Here is a 19,261-nt window from a genome sequence, read left to right as displayed (position 1 = left end):
CCGAGCCTCACCGAAAGATCTTCCGTTGATGGAGCACTTGTTGAAGGTCATGATGTTCTGGGTGAGCGTGCCCGTCTTGTCTGAGAAGATGTACTTGATCTGGCCCAGCTCCTCGTTCAGCGTGGTGGTCCTCGCCTCCGCAGGGGTGTCACTCTTGGGGTAATACATCTTCCTGTCCCAGTTAATGTAGAAGCTGTTTCCCAGCCGAATGATCTCCACGCTGCCAGAACAACACACACACAGGCACACGCGGAGCGCACACACACATACAGCGATCACGTTGCAGTAAGCGAGAGTGGGAAACCAAAATTCGGGACACATCCATTGAAAACGCCGAGCCTGGAAACATGGAACCCAAACACAAACCCACGTGAGGGGAAACGTGTGTGAGAGAGAGAAGGGCGAGAGAGCTGTGCCCACCTGACGTAGAGCGAGATGGGCACACCACGGTGTTGAGGATGATGACGTAGGACCAGAAGGTGAGGAAGCCGGAGAAGGCAGCGTTGACGCCGTCCAGGCGGGGGAGGAAGGCGGAGAACACCGAGCCCTCCTGCTGCTCCCAGATGCCGTTCCCCACTGCCAGGATCGCACACATGAACGCCAGGAAGCCGAAGATCTGGTCAGGGGAGATGGACAGACTTGAGAGTTTGGTTAGGGTTAGGGTTAAGGGTTAAGGTTAGGGTGTGTGCGTGCACTTATGCGTGCCTGTGCTCGTGTATGAGTGTGTGTGTGTGTGTGTGAGTGAGTGAGTGTGTGTGCATGAGACTACTCCACCCAGCACCAGTACGTTCATGAGGTGGTCGATGCTGGTCCGTTTGAACGTGGCCCTCCCACAGTTCTGCATCAGCTTGGTGTCAGGGCCTGAAAGGGGTCCACGAGGGCCTCAGAATCACACGTCTGAACAGTACAGCCGCAGCAGGCCACACACACATCTCTCTGACACCTCACCAGAGTCAGGTAACTCGGCGGGGGGGGGGTTAGGGTGAGGGGCGGCTCACCTCCAAACACCACCAGGCCGAAGCACCACTCTGTGTTCCTCAGGGTGCAGCCTCGCAGCAGGACCCTCTCGTTGTCCAGGGAGTGGGTCTCCCCCTCCAGGCTCAGAGTGCCGGTGTACCGGTCCAGCCGGTTGTTAGGGGCCTCACAGCGCACCTCGCCTGGGTAACGGGTTGGGGGAGGAGGGGAGGAAGGAGAGGAGAGGAGAGGAGGAGGGGAGGAGGAAGGAGAGGAGGGGAGGAGAGGAGAGGAGGAGGGAGAGGAGGAGAGGAGGAGGGAGGAGAGGAGAGGAGGAGGGAGAAGAGGAGGGGAGGAAGGAGAGGAGGAGGGGAGGAAGGAGAGGAGGAGGGGAATGTTAGGGTGTGTGGATGTCAAGGCTCTTGTATTGATAGTGCACCCCCCCCCCCCCACCCCCCCTCTCCTACAGGACTGCCCCTGTGTTCTCTGCTCACCGGTGAAGTTGGCCAGCTTCTGGATGTCATCTCCCAGCTCGCCAGTCACTGTCAGGGCTTGTTTCACCTTCAGGTTAGTCTCCCTGGGGGGGGGGGGGGGGGGGGGCAGGTTGGGTCATTACAGGCTCACTCTGGACACACAATAACACGGTGAGAACACACCCACACACACACAAGCACACACACACACGCACCCGTCCAGTTCGGCCGTCTCTATGTAGACCAGATTGAGCGGCTCACTGCTGGACAGCAGCAGGAGATCAGCCTGGAGGGCAGGAGAAGGAGAGAGTCAAACACTACAGAGAGAGAGAGAGAGAGAGAGAGAGAGAGAGACACACACTCCACGGACGTACAACAAAAACAACATGCCAAAGAACGCCCTTTGACCCCCCGCCCTCACCGTCACAAACTGATTGTTCTCCAGCTTGATGATGTCACCAACTTGAACATCCCTCCATTTCTCACTTCTCAGCCTGGAGGAGAGAACAACAGAATTCATTCAGCAGGTCGATTTAATCACCGTCGGTCTATGTCGGCTGTGCTGTTTTTGAGTGGCGTTTTGGTGTCGGGCCGGCCTCTGGTGACCTCTGGTGTTTGAGAAGGTGAACTACACCGTGTGACTGAGGTGTTTGTCAACAGAGCAGATGAAGCGTCTGACAGGCAGGATGAAGGAAGACTCACTCTCCGTCTATGAGAACGTTCACCTTCCTGTTGTTGACCTGACGGTCACTCTTGTGCCTGTTCTATAGGGGGGGAGGGGTAGAGAGAGAGAGAGAGAGGGGTAAAGAGAGAGAGAGAGAGAGAGAGAGAGAGAGAGAGAGAGAGAGAGAGAGAGAGAGAGAGAGAGAGAGAGAGAGAGAGAGAGAGAGAGAGAGAGAGAGAGAGAGAGGGAGATGGAGAGAGCGAGAGAGATGGAGAGAGCGAGAGCGGGGAATAAAAAGACCATGACATGAGTGATGACGACCAGATCCAGGCCAGTGTGAGCCCCCCTGCAGAACTGCTGGTGAGAGAGAGAGGGAGCGCTGGACTCACAAAGTCATCCGAACCGTCCTTGGCCGCTGTCATGGAGAGCACCAGCAGGAGGGGAACCACCGTGGTGAACCAGGACAGGGAGGAGATCTCTGGGATGAGCTGGACACACACACACACGCATGAAAACACACATACACATACCTTCAGCAGGGAGGGACCCTGTACTGACTAGTCTAGGAGGTAGATTGAGGAGATGGTAGATTGAGAGGACTAGAAAATATAAAGGATGTTTCAGGCTCAAGACAGGTTCATGTGGCCTTGGACTGGAGTCCAACAGTGAAGATTTGTAAAAGATAAAATGTTAACAAAAGCTCTTATCACACAGCTCAATCCACCTGAACAGGCATGTGTCTTGAAATGAAAGTGTTGATCTTTACATGACTGATGATAACTCTATATTAATAGAACAAATGGTTTTTCTATCGTTTTTTTTTTTAGGATTGTATCGGAGTAGGATGTTGCTACCTGGAGACAAAGCAGGAACAGGAAGTAGCTACCTGGAGACAGAGCAGGAACAGGAAGTAGGCGTTGGCCAGCCTCTGGAGCTGCTCGAACAGGTTGAGAGGCAGGAAGGTGATGATGTTGTATTTGGACGTTTTGATGGCATTATTCTGAAAGAGGATGGAAAGATGTGTGACTCTGACAGCTGCTGTACACCCTCCAGGCATACAAAGACAACACACACACACACACACACACGGTTCAGACAGTCGTGCGGCCCGACACTCACAGCGTATTTGTACGACAGGTTAAACGGCCGGTCGTTAGCCTTCAGGTGTCTCTCCACCTCTGTAGACGGCGAGAAAAAAAGTTTACGTACACGAAAGAGAGACAGTTAAAAACAACTCAGGTAAGGGGGATGAAAGGCTTTCCAACCGGCTTCGAGATCGAAGCTCTCTACAAAGCTTTGTTTTGTGGGGTTGAGAGGGGTGTAAGGGTCTGGAACAGCCCATGCTGAGGCCGAGGCCGAGGCCAGGGGCTGTTCTAGATATCTCCACTTGGGGGGGCAAGGGGGTGGCAGGAGGGATCTGTAGGGGAGTGGGGGAGGTGAGGAGGAACGGTGGGGCCCGATGCCACCATAAATGATCATAACACAGCCGTTTAAATAATGTCAATAACAAGTCATTTTTTTTAATGAAATGTACTATAATGTAAATAAGAAAAGCATGTGGATATTGGGATGGCCGCCAGCCCTTGGATTCCCCAGTAACCTAGGGAGACCGACTGTTTTACCTGGGTTCTTGTTCTGGCCACAGTCCAGCCCAAACAATGACAACAGAGAGCCCATCTCCAGGTCTCAACTCTGCCTCATCACACCTGAGGAGGAAGGACACAATCACAAACTAGTACCAACAAGAGACAGAGAAAACACTCCCTTCTGCTGTGTTCACACCAAACGCCAAGCTTCGCGTTCGGTGAGCACACAGCATTACACAGACAGTGCTATGTTTTAAATGGTCTGTACGTCTGATAAGGTTATGAAACTATTTTGGGGTTATGAAAAGAGGTTCTTAAACTGTTTAACACATTTGGAAGTATACAACAACAAAAAATAAATATTCAACCTAAGGTCAGTTGGAGGTTATTTGTGACTTCCACACAGATGGGATATAGTCTCACACACCCTAACTGATCAAACAATGAGGTTCCTGATTTGCAAGCACACACAGAATCAGTTACCCTCAGGTAGAACAGATCTGGGTCTTCATGACAGTGGCTCACCACAGCTATCTGAACAGATCTCCACAATCCTCGAGATTCTAGATGAAGCGAACTGAGAACCCTGGATTGGTCCAGAACAACGAACAGATCCGCTTTCTACTCTAAAAGAAGAAGGCATCAAATGATCCTTATCGAACAAACATGGATGGATGAGACACTGTAGCGCGGCGCTCTCGCTTCTTACTATTTCGATTCCGATCTGTGTCGGTCGCTCTCCCTGAACACAGTGAGCTGTGGATACACACCAAACCACACCCTGCCCGACCTTTGGACCAGAGCGAACTCCCCAGGCGATAATCCAGACCGGCTCCAGATGAGACGTGTTCTAACCCTGGACGTTAGACTGTCTCTGTCCACCTGTGTCCCTCCTGAGAGCTCCAGTCCCCCTTCAAGTTCTCTTATCTCTCATTATCTGATCCCTCTCTAAGCCAGACATTAGCTCCAGATATCATAAACCCTTTATTTATAGCTAAAGCAATAAAATCCACAGAGAGTCACACACCAAAGTTTGAATGTAGAATGTTTTTGCTTTTCATGACAATTTCTTTCAGATTCTAACTGTTGGATCTGTAGTAAAATACCCCCGTCCTATCCAAGTTGCATTCTTTAATCTGTGTCTTAAGTCTTTATAGATGTGGCACCGGCTACGGTCAATAATGTCAATAAACTTGCGACAATAACCTGTTCTTCCTGGTGTCCACAGCATCTGTGTAGACATGCTGTATAGCACACGCTAGGCCAGAGAGCATCGCGGTAGTTAAACCAACTAACTTACCGAAAACACAACCTCCAGACACTTCACCAGAATAGAAAATATCAACCATTGTTCCATCGTAAATCTATGGTAACATTGAGGGATTTCCGAGAGAAACAGCACAGCACCTGAGGCCAGGCAACGCACGACCATGACCGGTCACAACGGACAAAAAACAAACAGCGACATACCTGAGATAAAAAAAAAGAAAAGTGATTTCCCGGTCCCCCAGGAACACAGGTAAACAAACAGACGGCCAAGTTCAAAAGAAGGGGTGAGAGACTGGGACACGAGCCCTGCTGCACCTCTGTCTTCTCCCTCGTCACCCTCCCCTCCAGGAAACCAAGGTGTCGGTTCAGCTCTATCCACCCTGGACGCACACAGGTGAAACCGACCCACACGAAGAGCTTCTCTTGGCGCCCCAGGTGGCGGGCAGGCAGGCAGGGAGGCAGTCAGGGAGAATCCTGGAGCTGGGGTGTTAAGAGGCTGGGCATTGGGAGGACCACGGGTTCAGGCGGTTAAAGGAAGAGAAGGGATAGCCCTGGTCTAAATGGCACCAGGCCTGAGCAAACACAGGAGCGAGAGCGATCTTTGGACCCGGCCGGGGAGCCTCTGGGCTGGGGAGCTGGGGCTGTAAAAGAGGGCGCGCTGGTACTGACACCGGCCAATCAGAGCAAACAAAGAGCCAGTGATCTGGGAGAGCACAGGATGACAGGTATGTCTCACACACACACACACACACACCCACACACACACACACACACACAGAGAGAGGGGCGCATGCGCGCACACACAAACACAGCTCTCCATTTTCGACATTATGTATTCGTGATAATGGAGTGGCACATGTTTATGCCCCCGTCCCCTCGCACACACACGGTATGCGGACGTTCTGACACAAGCGACGAGACTCTGACGTCCATCTGGGAACGGACTGAAGGTGTCATGCGAATCACACAGCGTCCAGAGATGGAATTCAATACTTGTTATGAGCACAAAGGACTTTTGTTTTGTCCTGGGGAACCCCTTACTGACCTACTGGAAACACACACACACACACCACACACATACACAGAGTAGCTTATCACCTTTTCAAGGACACGGTGCCAAACTCACCTGATAGTTTGAGACCACTTAGGCATGACGATGCTTCGATAAACTACAGAGCTGCATCAAATCTTTTCAGGAGTATTCGAAAGGATATCAGGGATCATCCCACATTCCTGCCTACTGATGTTTGGTTCTTCTGATGAAGGAAAGACTTTGAAACTTCACTCAACAAAAACCGTTGAGAGTAACAGATGTAGCAGAGTGTGTTCTGCACTGGTAGACTCACTTATCAAGTGGAAAATACATCAAGCACACTAGTCAAACAGACCTATAAATACTGTCCTCCCATTACATCTAAATGTGAGCTTAGCTTCCAATGTAGCTAATCTTTACTGAAACAAAACAGACACAGGCACAGGAAGTGATATTTCTTCAATACTTTATACAAAACGATTTTGAGTGTGTTACATTTTAATGATCAATACAATTTACAAATAAAAATACAAATAAAACTTCACAATAAAAATCCAGTTACTTTCACTGTTATACAATACGTGCTAACTATTGTAGTGATTTTGAAATAGTGCAAGGGTTCACGAGTAAAAAACGAAACAAAATTAAACAAAAGGATAAACAAAAAAATGTTAAAAGTGAACACTTGCACAGCTTGGCACAGGGAACATAAACATTAAAAGTGGTAATATCCTCTTCGAAATAGCCATTTCTCCACCCTGCTATCAACCAGCAGAAGACTGAGAGTATGTTTTGTATTCTCAGGTGGGTACGGAGCCTTTCGGATGAAGCAGTGTTTTCATTTGGGTTGTGGTCTCCTTGCGAAGTGAACAACACAGCAGTTAAAGTTGTGAAGACATCATTGTTTTAAACATTTTCTTCCATTTTGGACGACTGGTTCGCTGTCATACATGCCGATTTATCCGTCTCTTAACAGTACACCAGAGAAGAGCCGACAAAAGGAATCAAACAAAGAAAAAAAAATTATGAAAACTAAAAACAGAACGACAAACAAGAATAAAATCACATTAGGACGGACCAACACAAACAAGAGATTTAAAAACAAATCCTTTGATACAAAGACAAAAACTCCAAATACAAAATGGCAAAAAAAACAACAACAAAAAACAGGAGAATCAGTTTGAAAACCTAAGTCTGACACGTTCTAGTGTGGGCAAACCGAACAACCCCGTCACACGCATCGGAGGGTAAAAAAAACGTATACACACATTTCCTACGTTAACCAGTAAGGCCACTCAGAGGTACGAGAAACTAACGCTAGCTGGGGAAGTTGTGAACCCTGGGCTACCAGAATGTTCTCAGAGAAGAAGACCGTCTGCTTCCTGTCGACTCTTCAACCAGAGAAGAAGAACCAGGTGGTCCGCCTTCCAGCAGCTCTAACTGCACCCAACAGTAAACCCCCACAATATAAATAAGATTAAAAACATTTAAATAAATTGGCTACATCATCAAGGTTTGGCCATGTTAGCATTCCTAGTAAGTCCTGATCAGGTGTATTCAATAATATGGATAAATGTTGGTGAAAAACAGCTCTCTGGTACATGACTGATTCATTTGGCGTGTGAAAAGACATAGTTTCATCCATGATTTGGTCCTGTGATAGCTGTTGATCTGTGTCGAGCTGAGATCCTGATTACAAAGTGCCTCCCTACAGCATATCTACCCATGCTGCAAGACTCTCTCTTCCTCATGGTAGAAGATAGCCCTTTGGTAAGGATGGGAATGACCATGTATACGAATAACAGTAACATGACAGCAGTAATCAAATTGTTCTAAAAGGTTCTAAAAGTCATCCGAACTCTCAATGTTACGAGGGGTTTACGAACAAAGCCCGAACCTTGAAAAAGGCACACTTTAATTGAACCGACAACCTCATCTACTGTGAGCGTTTCCGTTGTGTACGTACCTCAAATTCACTTCAGATGTAAAAGCAACGCTTTCAGCAGACGGCGGAAACGCCTCACGAGACCCTCCGCCTGCCTCACGCCCGGACCCAACACCTTTCCGAACACTGAGGAACTGGACACCGGGCAGGCTATGGAACTCAAATGAAACTAAACCAGATGTGGGACTAGCACATCTACGGAGACCCACTCACTACTACCCAGGAGGCAGTCTGACCTACAGCTACGAACCCCCCATCCTCCACATACTCACCACAGCTAAAGTAACGACTGAAATAAGCTACCAACCGTCAGGGACGGTTCGTGTCTAAACTTCCACACGTCCACAGCTTCCAGAGTGTAAGGGCATTCAACACGGCCAGAGTCTGGATATTGCACATCAACACTGGAGGAGGGAGGGGAGTAGGACCCTGGATCACCTACATATCCTGGATCCTCAGCACCGGGGAGGGGGGGCAGGAAAGGTGTCACTCACCACCGAGTGAGTAGGTGATTGTGATTGGTTGATTAGGTGACTGGGGTGAGTAAGTGATTGTGATTGGTTGATTAGGTGACTGGGGTGAGTAAGTGATTGTGATTGGTTGATTAGGTGACTGGGGTGAGTAAGTGATTGTGATTGGTTGATTAGGTGACTGGGGTGAGTAAGTGATTGTGATTGGTTGATTAGGTGACTGGGGTGAGTGAGTGATTGTGAGTGAGTGAGTGGGTATCGAGAAAATCGCAAGTCTACGATCGAAGGTGAGAAGGATGAGAGTGTGTGAGTAGTGTGTTGTGACAGACCACCCAGGCTTCTGCGTGCGTGTGTGTGTGTGTGTGCTGGTGAGACATGTCGCTCGACAGTCTAGAAACATCCACAGTCCCGAGCTTCGCTTCGCCAGCCAAGCAAGGACACAAGTCTGTCATGCGGCGACCTCTGCCGACCTCTGCCGACCTCTGCCGACCTCTCCCGACCTCTCCCGACCTCTCCCGACCTCTCCCGACCTCTCCCGACCTCTCCCGACCTCTCCCGACCTCTCCCGACCTCTGCCGACCTCTGCCGACCTCTGCCGACCTCTCCCGACCTCTCCCGACCTCTCCCGACCTCTCCCGACCTCTCCCGACCTCTCCCGACCTCCCCTCTAGTCTTCAGACCGTACCCATCATGCACCACCATCCTCCTCCTCCTCCTCCTCCACCCGGGCCTCATCTCCCCTCCTCGGCTGAGCGCGCCTCCGACTTGAGGCGTACGAACTCCTTGGCGACCTCGTCGTTGGAGCGTTGGGAGAGGATCCGCAAGGCGGTGAGGCCGGTGTCGTCCATGGCGATGCGGGGGCCCAGCGGGAGCCAGCACGCCGAGCCGCCCTTGTCGGCGACGGCGCGGAGCTGCATCACGGCCGCGCCCACCACGCGGTCGGCGCGGCCGAAGCAGTAGTCCTTCACGCAGACCTGCAGCTCGTAGCAGTCGAAGCCGTCCTGGTTGCCGAGGATACTGCGAGGGGGGGTGAGGGGGGGGGGCAGGAGAGGAGGGGTTGATATTTAAAACTGAAAGGGGGAGAGGTGTGGTGGAGAATAACATGTTTTTTTTGGAAACAAAAGCGCATGAGCCCTGAAGGTAATTAATCGACGTCGGGCACTCACAAGTGGAAGGTCTCGTTGAACTTGGGCGCCCAGCTGTTGTTCTTGGACTTGGTGGTGAACTTGCGTTTCTTGTCGCTGAGATGCGGTCCGATCATTGTGACCTCACAGAAGGGTCGGAACATTCCAGACGTCTGCCACTTCAGGTCGTTGGCCTCCACCACTGGAGGGAAACAGAGAGGGGGGGTGAGAGGGAGGGAGGGTGGGTCCCGGTTCCAGCTGATTCTAGGAGGTGGTGATCTCTATGAGGCGTAGAGGGGAGAGGGGTGGAGACTGACCTTTGACCGTGACCTTGTGTTCTCCAGTGCTAGGGTGGGTGAACAGGTCGATCTGTATGGACACCTCTCCTATGGTCTTGTCGATTCCTGAGCCTGTTTTCCACATGGAACAGAAAGGTTTTTATGGTAATAGTGACGAATTACCACAGGCCACAGTTATCATTCCATGATGGTGGGTGTCCGGGGGGGGGTGGGGGGGGGGCTGGGATAGTTGCAGAGAAGGGATTGGGCTGGTTATAGAGAAGGAGCAGGCTGGGGTACTGGGGGGAGGCTGGGGTGCTGGGGGGAGGCTGGGGTGCTGGGGGGAGGCTGGGGCACAGGGAGGGGGGGCTGGGGTCGTTGTAAAGCAGGGAGGGGCAGTGTGGGAGTTCACAGGTCCAAAAAGGAGGAAGAAGGATGCTGACAGAATGTTTCCACGGTAACCTACCCCGGCTGGGCTTTATTTTCTCGCTGGGAGTTAACCTAATACCCTTCCCATTGTGCACTGAGGCCCAAGCAGCAGAGGAGAGGAGAGAACAGACAACAATTCACACGACAGCACAGGAGTCACGGTTCGGATCCCAGCCGAACAGGCACCACGCAACACTGACCACAGACGCCCCGGAACGTCAACATTCAACGCCGTTAAGAGAAGGCGAGAGATCATGTGATTAGATTTACATAACACGGGACTAGGGGAAGGTGGTTTCCGGCGCCCTCTGCTGGAGGAGCAGGGGAACAGCGGCCGGGCCGTACCCTGAGCGTGTTGCGTGGTGACGAAGGTCTTGATGAGCGTGTCGGTGGTCTGGGTGTAGAGGGACAGGGCGTGGCGCAGGGAGGACAGCGCCGGACTCTTCTCCAGGAAGGTCTTCTTCAGCCCGTTCCCTCCGGCGTGGAAGTATTGCTGAGAGGAGGAGAGAGATGGACAGGGGGAGAGGAGAGAGAGAGAGAGAGAGAGAGAGAGAGAGAGAGAGAGAGAGAGAGAGAGAGAGAGAGAGAGAGAGAGAGAGAGAGAGAGAGAGAGAGAGAGAGAGAGAGAGAGAGAGAGAGAGAGAGAGAGAGAGAGAGAGAGAGAGAGAGAGAGAGAGAGAGGAGGAGGGAGAGGAGAGAGATGGACAGGGGGAGAGAGAGAGGGGGAGAGGGACAGGGGGAGAGAGAGAGATGGACAGGGGGGAGAGAGAGAGGGGGAGAGGGACAGGGGGAGAGAGAGAGAGGGGGAGAGGGACAGGGGGAGAGAGAGAGAGGGGGAGAGGGACAGGGGGAGAGAGAGAGGGGGAGAGGGACAGGGGGAGGAGGGAGAGAGAGAGAGATGGAAAGAGGGGGAGAGAAAGAGAGAGAGAGGGAGAAAGGGGGAGTGGAGAGAAAGAGAGAGGAGGGTTGGAAAATCTCTTCACCAAGAATCAATCAATCGATAAAATCAAATTTGGTTTCTACAGCCAAGTCACAGAGAGCGAGATCATGACAAACCAAAGACTCCAAGCAGATGGAAGGAGAGCAGGGAGGACATGCTCTGGGAGGTCAGAGGTGGACTGCTGGCTTACCTTGATGGTGTCCAGAGCCACGTCCATTACAGCACACTGCTTGGGGCTCAGGCTTTTGGCCTCTCCTGCCATGTGATCCTTCTCGACCAATCAGAGGAGAATCAATTAGTGTGAGCAGCACTTCAGTTTGTCAGTCAAAGAAACAGCATTTAGAAGAAGAGAATCTTAATTTAAAAGGTACGACAGGCTGAAGGCCGGGGGCTGAGGGATGGGGGCTGGGGGCACCTTGAGTTTGGAGAGCTGGCCCAGCTCCTTGGCAGCAGACAGGAACTGAGCACCCTGCGGAAAGGTCAGAACACGAGAGGTCAAAGGTCATCCCTTTCCAGATAGAGGTCAGAGGTGAGACAGAGACGGAGGGCAGTGGGGGTTGGTGGTTGGGGGAGAGCTTACGAAGGTGTCGTTGCCCTTGGGCAGGACAATGGTCTTCTCCAGGCTGTTCATCACGATCCTCCACAGCTCCTTCAGCACCCTCTTCAGGACCGTCTTCTCGCACGCCGTGGCGAACAGCATCAGCCTGTCACACACGGGAAGGGGGGGGGGGGAACACGAGCCCTCGTTTACATCGTCGCCCGGCCCCCGAGAACGGCCAAGGAGGAGGGAGGGAGGGGAGGGGGGAGGGGAGGGAGGGAGGAGAGGGGAGGTAGGAGAGGAGGAGGGGAGGGAGGGAGGAGGGAGAGAGGGAGGGAGGAGGGAGGGAAAGGGAGGAAGTGACATGCTACTTACTTCCCGTCCAGGAACTCCATGAGAGGCCGCAGCATGTTGTCGGCGTCGGCCTCCACCGCGTTGTGCCCGCTGGCGTTGACGGGCCCTTTAATCTGGTACAGCAGGGAGGCCATTTGCCTCATGCAGTCATCAATACGACTCTGAAAACTACCGCAGAGATGGACAGAGAGAGTTACACGAGATCAGGAGAGGGACCATGTGGGAACCAGTTCTGCGTGTGTGTGTGCCCTGTACAGTACCTGTTCTCACAGTGTGTGTGTGTTACCTGTTTCCAAACGTGCTGCTCAGCTCCTCCAGCACAGTGTTCAGTTTGACCTGCAGCTCGTTCAGGAGGTCGCTAGCCTCGGAGTCCAGCTGCAGACAGACAGACAGGCAGGCAGGCAGACAGACATGAAGACAGACAGACATGGCTTTATGGTTTTGGAATTCACATTCTATACATTATAAAACATTTCAACATAAAAGAACATAAAAAAAATAATTGTAACTAAACATCCCCACACAACAAACCCACCTTTTTTCCAGAATTGTCCACCTTTGAAAAATGGGCAAATTAAAGAAATAAAAAAAAACGTTTAATATGGTTATGGGTTAATAAAGAATGGTAGGTCTGGGCCCAAGCCTACAGGAGCAGCATTACTCTGAGAGACAAGCCCTGCCCCACTCCCCAGCCAGCAGCCAAACAGATTCAACCATGATAGGCCTCATTAAGCTAATGCTGCCGACCTGACTCATGGCCTGTCAGAGACTGCAGGTCTGGACCAGAATACAGGGACAGCTCTCCTAGGAGAAGGGGACTAGAGGGAGCCAGAACTATCTCATACAAGGAGAGATTCAGGGCATGTTAAGGTGTTGCTATGCACACCTGGCAGTCTAGTATTCCATTAGGTGTGTGTGTGTGTGTCTGAGAGAAAGTGAGTGTGTTTGAGAGTGTGTGTGCGTGTTATGTGCACTTGTGAGTGTACATGTGTGTGTGAGTGTACAGTGTGTGTGTGTGTGTGTGTGTGTGAGTGAAAGAGAGAGGGGGCATGAACTATCACAGGGGACACGAAAACTCACCTTCTTCTCCTGGTCTCCCTTCTCGGGCTAGGACAGAGCAGGAAGGACAGTGAGCTAACGGCACAGTGGCTATCTAGCATAGCAGCAAGAACCACCATCTCTGGGTGCTTAGAAAACTTAGAAACACATCCACCATGACCAGGAGGGGATGGCAGAGAGTGTCACAGGACTGGGACAACAGCACAAAGGGGGGAAAAAAGGATCTCCACAACCCTGGTTGTGTGTGTTGAAATACCGAGCGCTCATACAAACCCACCTGCTCCTCAGGTGCGGCGATCTTTTGACGGGAGGGGAAACAAGAGAGAACAAGCGGTCAGACCCCCTGTTGAGCTGCAGACGTCTCTAGAACTCTCTCCCTGGCTGCCCCCCAATCACAACATCTGTGTAGATACTCTATAAACGCACCCCACACTGTGTCTGCGAGGTAAAAGTACCCACCTTTTCTTTCTCAGTCTAGAGACACGATAGGAGGCGAGAAGAAAAGTGAGAAAATACATTTAAAAAAACGTTGAAAGGATGAGGAGTCAGGTGGCTGAGCGGTTAGGGAATTGGGCTAGTAATCTGAAGGTTGCCAGTTCGATTCCCGGCCGTGCCAAATGACGTTGTGTCCTTGGGCAAGGCACTGCACCCTACTTGCCTCGGGGGGAATGTCCCTGTACTTATTGTAAGTCGCTCTGGATAAGAGCGTCTGCTAAATGACTAAATGTAATGAGGAGATGTCGTAATGAGAGAGTGGGTTTCAGACCGAGTACAGGTAAGGAGGGGACATCACAGAGGGAGTACAGGGACTGAACACATGGCTATCGAGAGAACCCAACGACTTAAGAGTCGCCACAACAAGAGAGCGGTTCCACCACAGGAGAGGAGGAGGTGAGGATGGCGAGGAGAACGTTTACAAACACACCACCACAGTGTGTGTGGGGGAGAGAGAGAGGGGCGACTCGACCATGACCCTGTGGGACCGTGATGAATGCTGGGAAAGTCAGTGGTCCAACCTCCACATGAACAACAAACCTCTGCTTTGACCTCAACCCCCTCTTCCTCCTCCTCCTCCTCCTCCTCACTCTCATCCAGCTGATGCAAGTGGTGAGACAGAACACAAAAACACGTCAACATACACAGGCGACACCTCCCGGGTCACAGCGGGTACAGCGCTCATCTAGGTGAAATGGCATGGACAGGTTCTTTTGAATCTAGCCCCAAGGAAAACAGGCTCGACCTGCGATGGCCAAAACCACTGAAACACAGTGAGAGATGGGTCTGTCGGGAGGTCACTGAGTGAAATGTGGATTGAGATGAACTCCCTGAAACGGATGACCAAAGTGTGAATATCCATGCATGTCCGGTGGCCACACATGCATGGATATACACTGGCACGTGCACCCACCTGCCACACTGGCAGTTTAGAGGAGCGCTGGTGAAAGAGAAAGAGAGAGAGAGGGAGAGAGAGAGGGAGAGAGAAGGACCATGACTGTCTAATATTCTCTATACACAACCCATTGCAGCCAGGTAAGGCACTTGATGTATTTCACACAAAGCAACAGAAGAGACATCAATCCTCTGTGACAACAACCCCTGTATGTTACGTAAACAGGTCTTTTCCGATTAACGATGCAACGTAAACAACTCCCCCCCCCCCCCCCCCCCCCCCCGACGGCACACCTCCTGACACAAATTGGAGCTGTGCGTCTCATCTGACAAGTCTGAATAACTCATGTTGACAGGCCTCTGTGTGTGTGTGTGTGTAGGAAGTTCCTGTACTCTCTCTCTCTCTCTCTCTCTAAGCTGTTTCCGTGGTAACGCCCCTCCTAATCACTCCCGCACAGCCATTCTATCTTCCGCCTCGCAGGAGAGCGGGGCGCTCGCCTGTCAACCTCCACGCTCCGCACCGTGAGCTTGGACACAAACAAGACAAAAGCCTTCACAAATCTGTTCATCACGCCCCTGGAAAAGCAAACGACTGCTGGATGCCAAGCACCTTTCTAAGCCACGTCACTCACTCAACACCTGTGGAAATAAGGAATTCTGTTTTTTTTACGGTCGTGTCAATCGTCATTTCATAAGAGGGTACTGGGTTCATTGTATGTAGTTCACTACAGCAGGATTTCCTTCCAAGCACCACAGAGATGTGCAGAGAGAGGGTGAAATGATAAGCTAGTTAATACTGTGTGAATTTACGACAGTGTCTGGAGGAACTGGGCTAGGGAAAGATCAACTGCTAAAAGGCACGAGAGGCGCTAGGCTAGGCTACGTTCAACTGCATATTTCACTAGATGCGCTAGGCTAGGCTACGTTCAACTGCATATTTCACTAGATGCGCTAGGCTAGGCTACGTTCAACTGCATATTTCACTAGAGGAGCTAGGCTAGGCTACGTTCAACTGCATATTTCACTAGAGGCGCTAGGCTAGGCTAGTTTCAACTGCATATTTCACTAGAGGCGCTAGGCTAGGCTAAATTCAATGGCTTCAAATCGCTAGAGGAGCTAGGCTAGGCTAAGTGTAACCCAACAAAGTTCTCACCTCCTGGTCCTCGGATAAGACCTGATGACCAGATGAGGTTAAGTCATTGGGTCAATATCCCCGTGGTAATATCATGGTATTGAGACAACAGGTCAACATCTGGTTACACCCACCTTCTCCTCCTCCTCCTCCTCCTCCTCCTCTTCCACCATCTCCTCCTTATCTCTCTTCAGTATGAGAAAAACACCATGAAACTCAAGCCTCTTACGAAGTATTAAAACATCTACGGGGGCTTAGAGGTGATACAGCCACTACCTAAACTAATACTAAAGAAACCGAACATCTAACTGAATGCCCCAACTACTCCACACCAAGCATTTCCTATTAACACAAACACACATTTGAGAAGCAATTCTTGTGGATTCTACACACTACGGAAATGTCGAAGGTAGACCTTAAGGCTGCATGCCTTTGCTTGGCTATGGGCATTACAAAATCATTCTTAAAAGGACGTCATTTAATCACCGGGGAGACTAAATGGCAATGCAACACTAGTCCATTATCCAGCGACGGGCTAACCCTGTAGAAGGTATTGATCTACTGCTTTATTATCTATCGCCTGACATCAAACATGAGAACGGAATGTTTCAGCCTGGAATGTGGAGTTTTAGATTCAAAGCACATCTGGCCTAATGCTCTTTGCGATAATCCATTGTTCCCATGTTCTCCTAAATCACACAGACCACCTCTACCTACCCTTGCTTCCTCTGTGGCAATCTGGAGGAGAGACACAGGCACAATGTCCATAATCTTGTCAGGACCGGACACAAGACAAAGTCAGATAATCTACAGTTAAGGAAGTGAGATTTTCGAAGATAAGCAAGCCAGCCCATCTGGGAGGCCTGTAATCACAACATCTGGACCTCCAGCTTCTTTACAACATGGAGAGACACAGAGAGAGACACAGAGAAGGAGGGAGAGAGACAGAGAGAGAGATAGAGAGAGGAGGGAGAGACGGAGAGGGAGAGACAGAAAGAGACAGAGAGAGAAGGGAGAGAGACAGAGAGAGGGAGAGAGAGAGAGAGAGAGAGACAGACAAGAGAGAGAGAGAGAGAGAGAGAGAGAGAGAGAGAGCGAGAGAGAGAGAGAGAGAGAGAGAGAGAGAGAGAGAGAGAGAGAGAGAGAGAGAGAGAGAGAGAGAGAGAGGGATGTTTGGGCTCAGGGTAAAACATCCCAGAGTGTACAGATGGAGCAGTGTCTGTGTGCTTATCTCCTGGAGGTCTCCAGGACAGGGAGGTTTAGCCATAGAGAACACAGGGGCCTCGACAACACAGGGGCCTCGACAACACAGGGGCCTCGACAACACAGGGGCCTCGACAACACAGGGGCCCTCGACAACACAGGGGCCTCGACAACACAGGGGCCTCGACAACACAGGGGCCTCGACAACACAGGGGCCTCGACAACACAGGGGCCTCGACAACACAGGGGCCTCGACAACACAGGGGCCTCGACAACACAGGGGCCTCGACAACACAGGGGGCCTCGACAACACAGGGGCCTCGACAACACAGGGGCCTCGACAACACAGGGGCCTCGACAACACAGGGCCTCGACAACACAGGGGCCTCGACAACACAGGGGCCTCGACAACACAGGGGCCTCGACAACACAGGGCCTCGACAACACAGGGGCCTCGACAACACAGGGGCCTCGACAACACAGGGGCCTCGACAACACAGGGGCACTCGACAACACAGGGGCCTCGACAACACAGGGGCCTCGACAACACAGGGGCCTCGACAACACAGGGGCCTCGACAACACAGGGCCTCGACAACACAGGGGCTCTCGACAACACAGGGGCCTCGACAACACAGGGGCCTCGACAACACAGGGGCCTAGACAACACAGGGGCCTCGACAACACAGGGGCCTAGACAACACAGGGGCCTTGACAACACATGGGCCCCTCGGCCTCAACACAAGCACCTCTGGCCCAGCTCAGCCCCCTCGGGGTCAGAGGTCGGTACAGACTGACGTCTGTTCCCAGGGTCCACCCACCTGTTTGGCACCCATGGACTCAAACATCTTCTCCAGCTGGATCCTCAACTGCTGCACGTTGTTCATCAAAACACAGGGCTGAGAGAGGGAGAGAGAGAGGAGAGAGAGGGAGAGAGAGAGAGAGGGAAAGAGAGAGAGAGGGAGAGACTGATCAGTCACCTGTAAGGCAGGACTAATGACACGATGCAGAAGAAGAGGGATGATGACTTACCATCTTCTCTTTGTCACAGTAGGCAGGGAAGCTCTTGGTGAGAATGGCACTGTACTGCAGAAGAACTTTGGCAATAGTCTGCATGGGAGAAAGCAGACATGGTTGGCGTGCACTCCAAATACACTCAAAATACACTCCAAATACACTCCCTTTGAGGGTTTTTCGAAAAAATCACTTGCGATCATTTACAGGATCGAATTATGGCTGCTCAACTGGACACTGCATGGTGTGATGTGTGTGACTGAGACCAGAGTGTCCAGAGTGTGACAAGAAGACATGTGTGTGTGGTGTGTGTGTGTGGTGTGTGTGGTGTGTGTGTGTGGTGTGTGTGGTGTGTGTGTGTGGTGTGTGTGGTGTGTGTGGTGTGTGTGGTGTGTGTGTGTGTGGGTGTGTGGGTGGTGTGTGGGGTGTGTGTGGGTGTGTGTGGTGTGTGGGGTGTGTGTGGTGTGTGTGTGTGTGTGTGTGTGTGGTGTGTGTGTGTGTGTGGTGTGTGGGGGTGTGTGTGGGGTGCGTGGTGTGTGTGTGTGTGTATGTGTGTGGTGTGTGTGGTGTGTGTGTGTGTGTGTGTGGTGTGTGTGTGTGGGGAGGTGTGTGGGGGTGTGTGTGGGGTGTGTGTGGGGGGGGGTGTGGGGGTGTGTGTGTGGTGTGTGTGTGTGTGTATGTGTGTGTGTGGGTGTGTGTGTGTGTGTGTGGTGTGTGTGTGGTGTGTGTGTGTGTGCGCCCTACCTTGGCGAAGCGGCGGCTGTAGTGAGCCATGACCTTGGGGTCGGGGCAGTCCAGCTTCTTGATGATCTCGAAGCTCTGGTTGAGCTGTGTGAACACGTCCACCACGGAGCAGGAGAACAGAGCGTGCTCCGACGTCTGCTGGAACTGGACCAGGACACGGGGGGGAAACAAACAACTCATAGGTAAGCTCAGTGGTTAGAGCATTTGACTGTGGATCAAGAAGTCGCAGGGTCAAATCCCTCCCACTACTATATACGTTTCTTGGGATTCATTATTTTTGCATCTTCAAAATAAATACTTATTAAAACTTAAACAAAAACTAAAACTTAAACTTAAACAAACCTTTTAACAAAGGTTGCATCATCAGAATAACTCATAAAATAGATTTAAACCCGGATGATCCCAGTAGGACTGTAGTACTCCAGGTGACAGTACTGACGTACTCCAGGTGACAGTACTGAGGTACTTACTCCATCCTTCTTGTCTCTCTCCAGGGCTCCATGCATGAACTCCATGGACACATCCTCGTTCTCGTCCAGCCACTGCAGCACGAACTGGAGGAACCACCTTCCCCAGGAACCCAACACCGCCCACACTGGTCAGGCCCAATCCAAGAACTACTTCAAGTCTCTGAACCGCATCGATCGGATTCAGTCCCTGTCTG

General features: G+C 51.5%; 2 protein-coding genes across 3 annotated transcripts in view; both read right to left on the bottom strand.

Annotated features, from left to right (window-relative positions):
• The window catches only part of atp8b5b (ATPase phospholipid transporting 8B5b), a 14,161-nt gene extending 8,678 nt beyond the window's left edge, over positions 1-5,483 (bottom strand). Inside the window, 14 exon segments of the mRNA XM_062484807.1 lie at positions 12-220; positions 421-443; positions 446-616; positions 770-861; positions 999-1,157; positions 1,449-1,531; positions 1,643-1,713; positions 1,849-1,921; positions 2,130-2,191; positions 2,481-2,579; positions 2,978-3,091; positions 3,211-3,269; positions 3,714-3,797; positions 5,148-5,483. Of these exon segments, the coding sequence (XP_062340791.1) occupies positions 12-220; positions 421-443; positions 446-616; positions 770-861; positions 999-1,157; positions 1,449-1,531; positions 1,643-1,713; positions 1,849-1,921; positions 2,130-2,191; positions 2,481-2,579; positions 2,978-3,091; positions 3,211-3,269; positions 3,714-3,768 (1,270 nt within the window). The 5' untranslated portion in view covers positions 3,769-3,797; positions 5,148-5,483.
• A 945-nt stretch (positions 5,484-6,428) lies between these two features.
• The window catches only part of unc13bb (unc-13 homolog Bb (C. elegans)), a 67,258-nt gene continuing 54,425 nt past the window's right edge, over positions 6,429-19,261 (bottom strand). For both annotated transcript variants that reach the window (XM_062484328.1, XM_062484329.1), the window contains 13 exons: positions 19,068-19,164; positions 18,598-18,741; positions 17,872-17,949; positions 17,661-17,738; positions 12,344-12,432; positions 12,079-12,225; positions 11,746-11,869; positions 11,581-11,634; positions 11,356-11,433; positions 10,571-10,718; positions 9,836-9,928; positions 9,561-9,720; positions 6,429-9,411 (listed from right to left, as the gene is read on the bottom strand). In XM_062484328.1, the coding sequence (XP_062340312.1) occupies positions 9,126-9,411; positions 9,561-9,720; positions 9,836-9,928; positions 10,571-10,718; positions 11,356-11,433; positions 11,581-11,634; positions 11,746-11,869; positions 12,079-12,225; positions 12,344-12,432; positions 17,661-17,738; positions 17,872-17,949; positions 18,598-18,741; positions 19,068-19,164 (1,576 nt within the window). In that variant the 3' untranslated portion in view covers positions 6,429-9,125. The remainder of the gene's footprint in view (positions 9,412-9,560; positions 9,721-9,835; positions 9,929-10,570; positions 10,719-11,355; positions 11,434-11,580; positions 11,635-11,745; positions 11,870-12,078; positions 12,226-12,343; positions 12,433-17,660; positions 17,739-17,871; positions 17,950-18,597; positions 18,742-19,067; positions 19,165-19,261) is intronic.

The sequence above is a fragment of the Osmerus eperlanus genome, chromosome 18, assembly GCF_963692335.1.
Source record: "Osmerus eperlanus chromosome 18, fOsmEpe2.1, whole genome shotgun sequence".
NCBI lineage: Eukaryota > Metazoa > Chordata > Actinopteri > Osmeriformes > Osmeridae > Osmerus > Osmerus eperlanus.
Note: the sequence above shows the minus strand (reverse complement) of the source record. Positions and strands in the feature narration are given on the sequence as shown.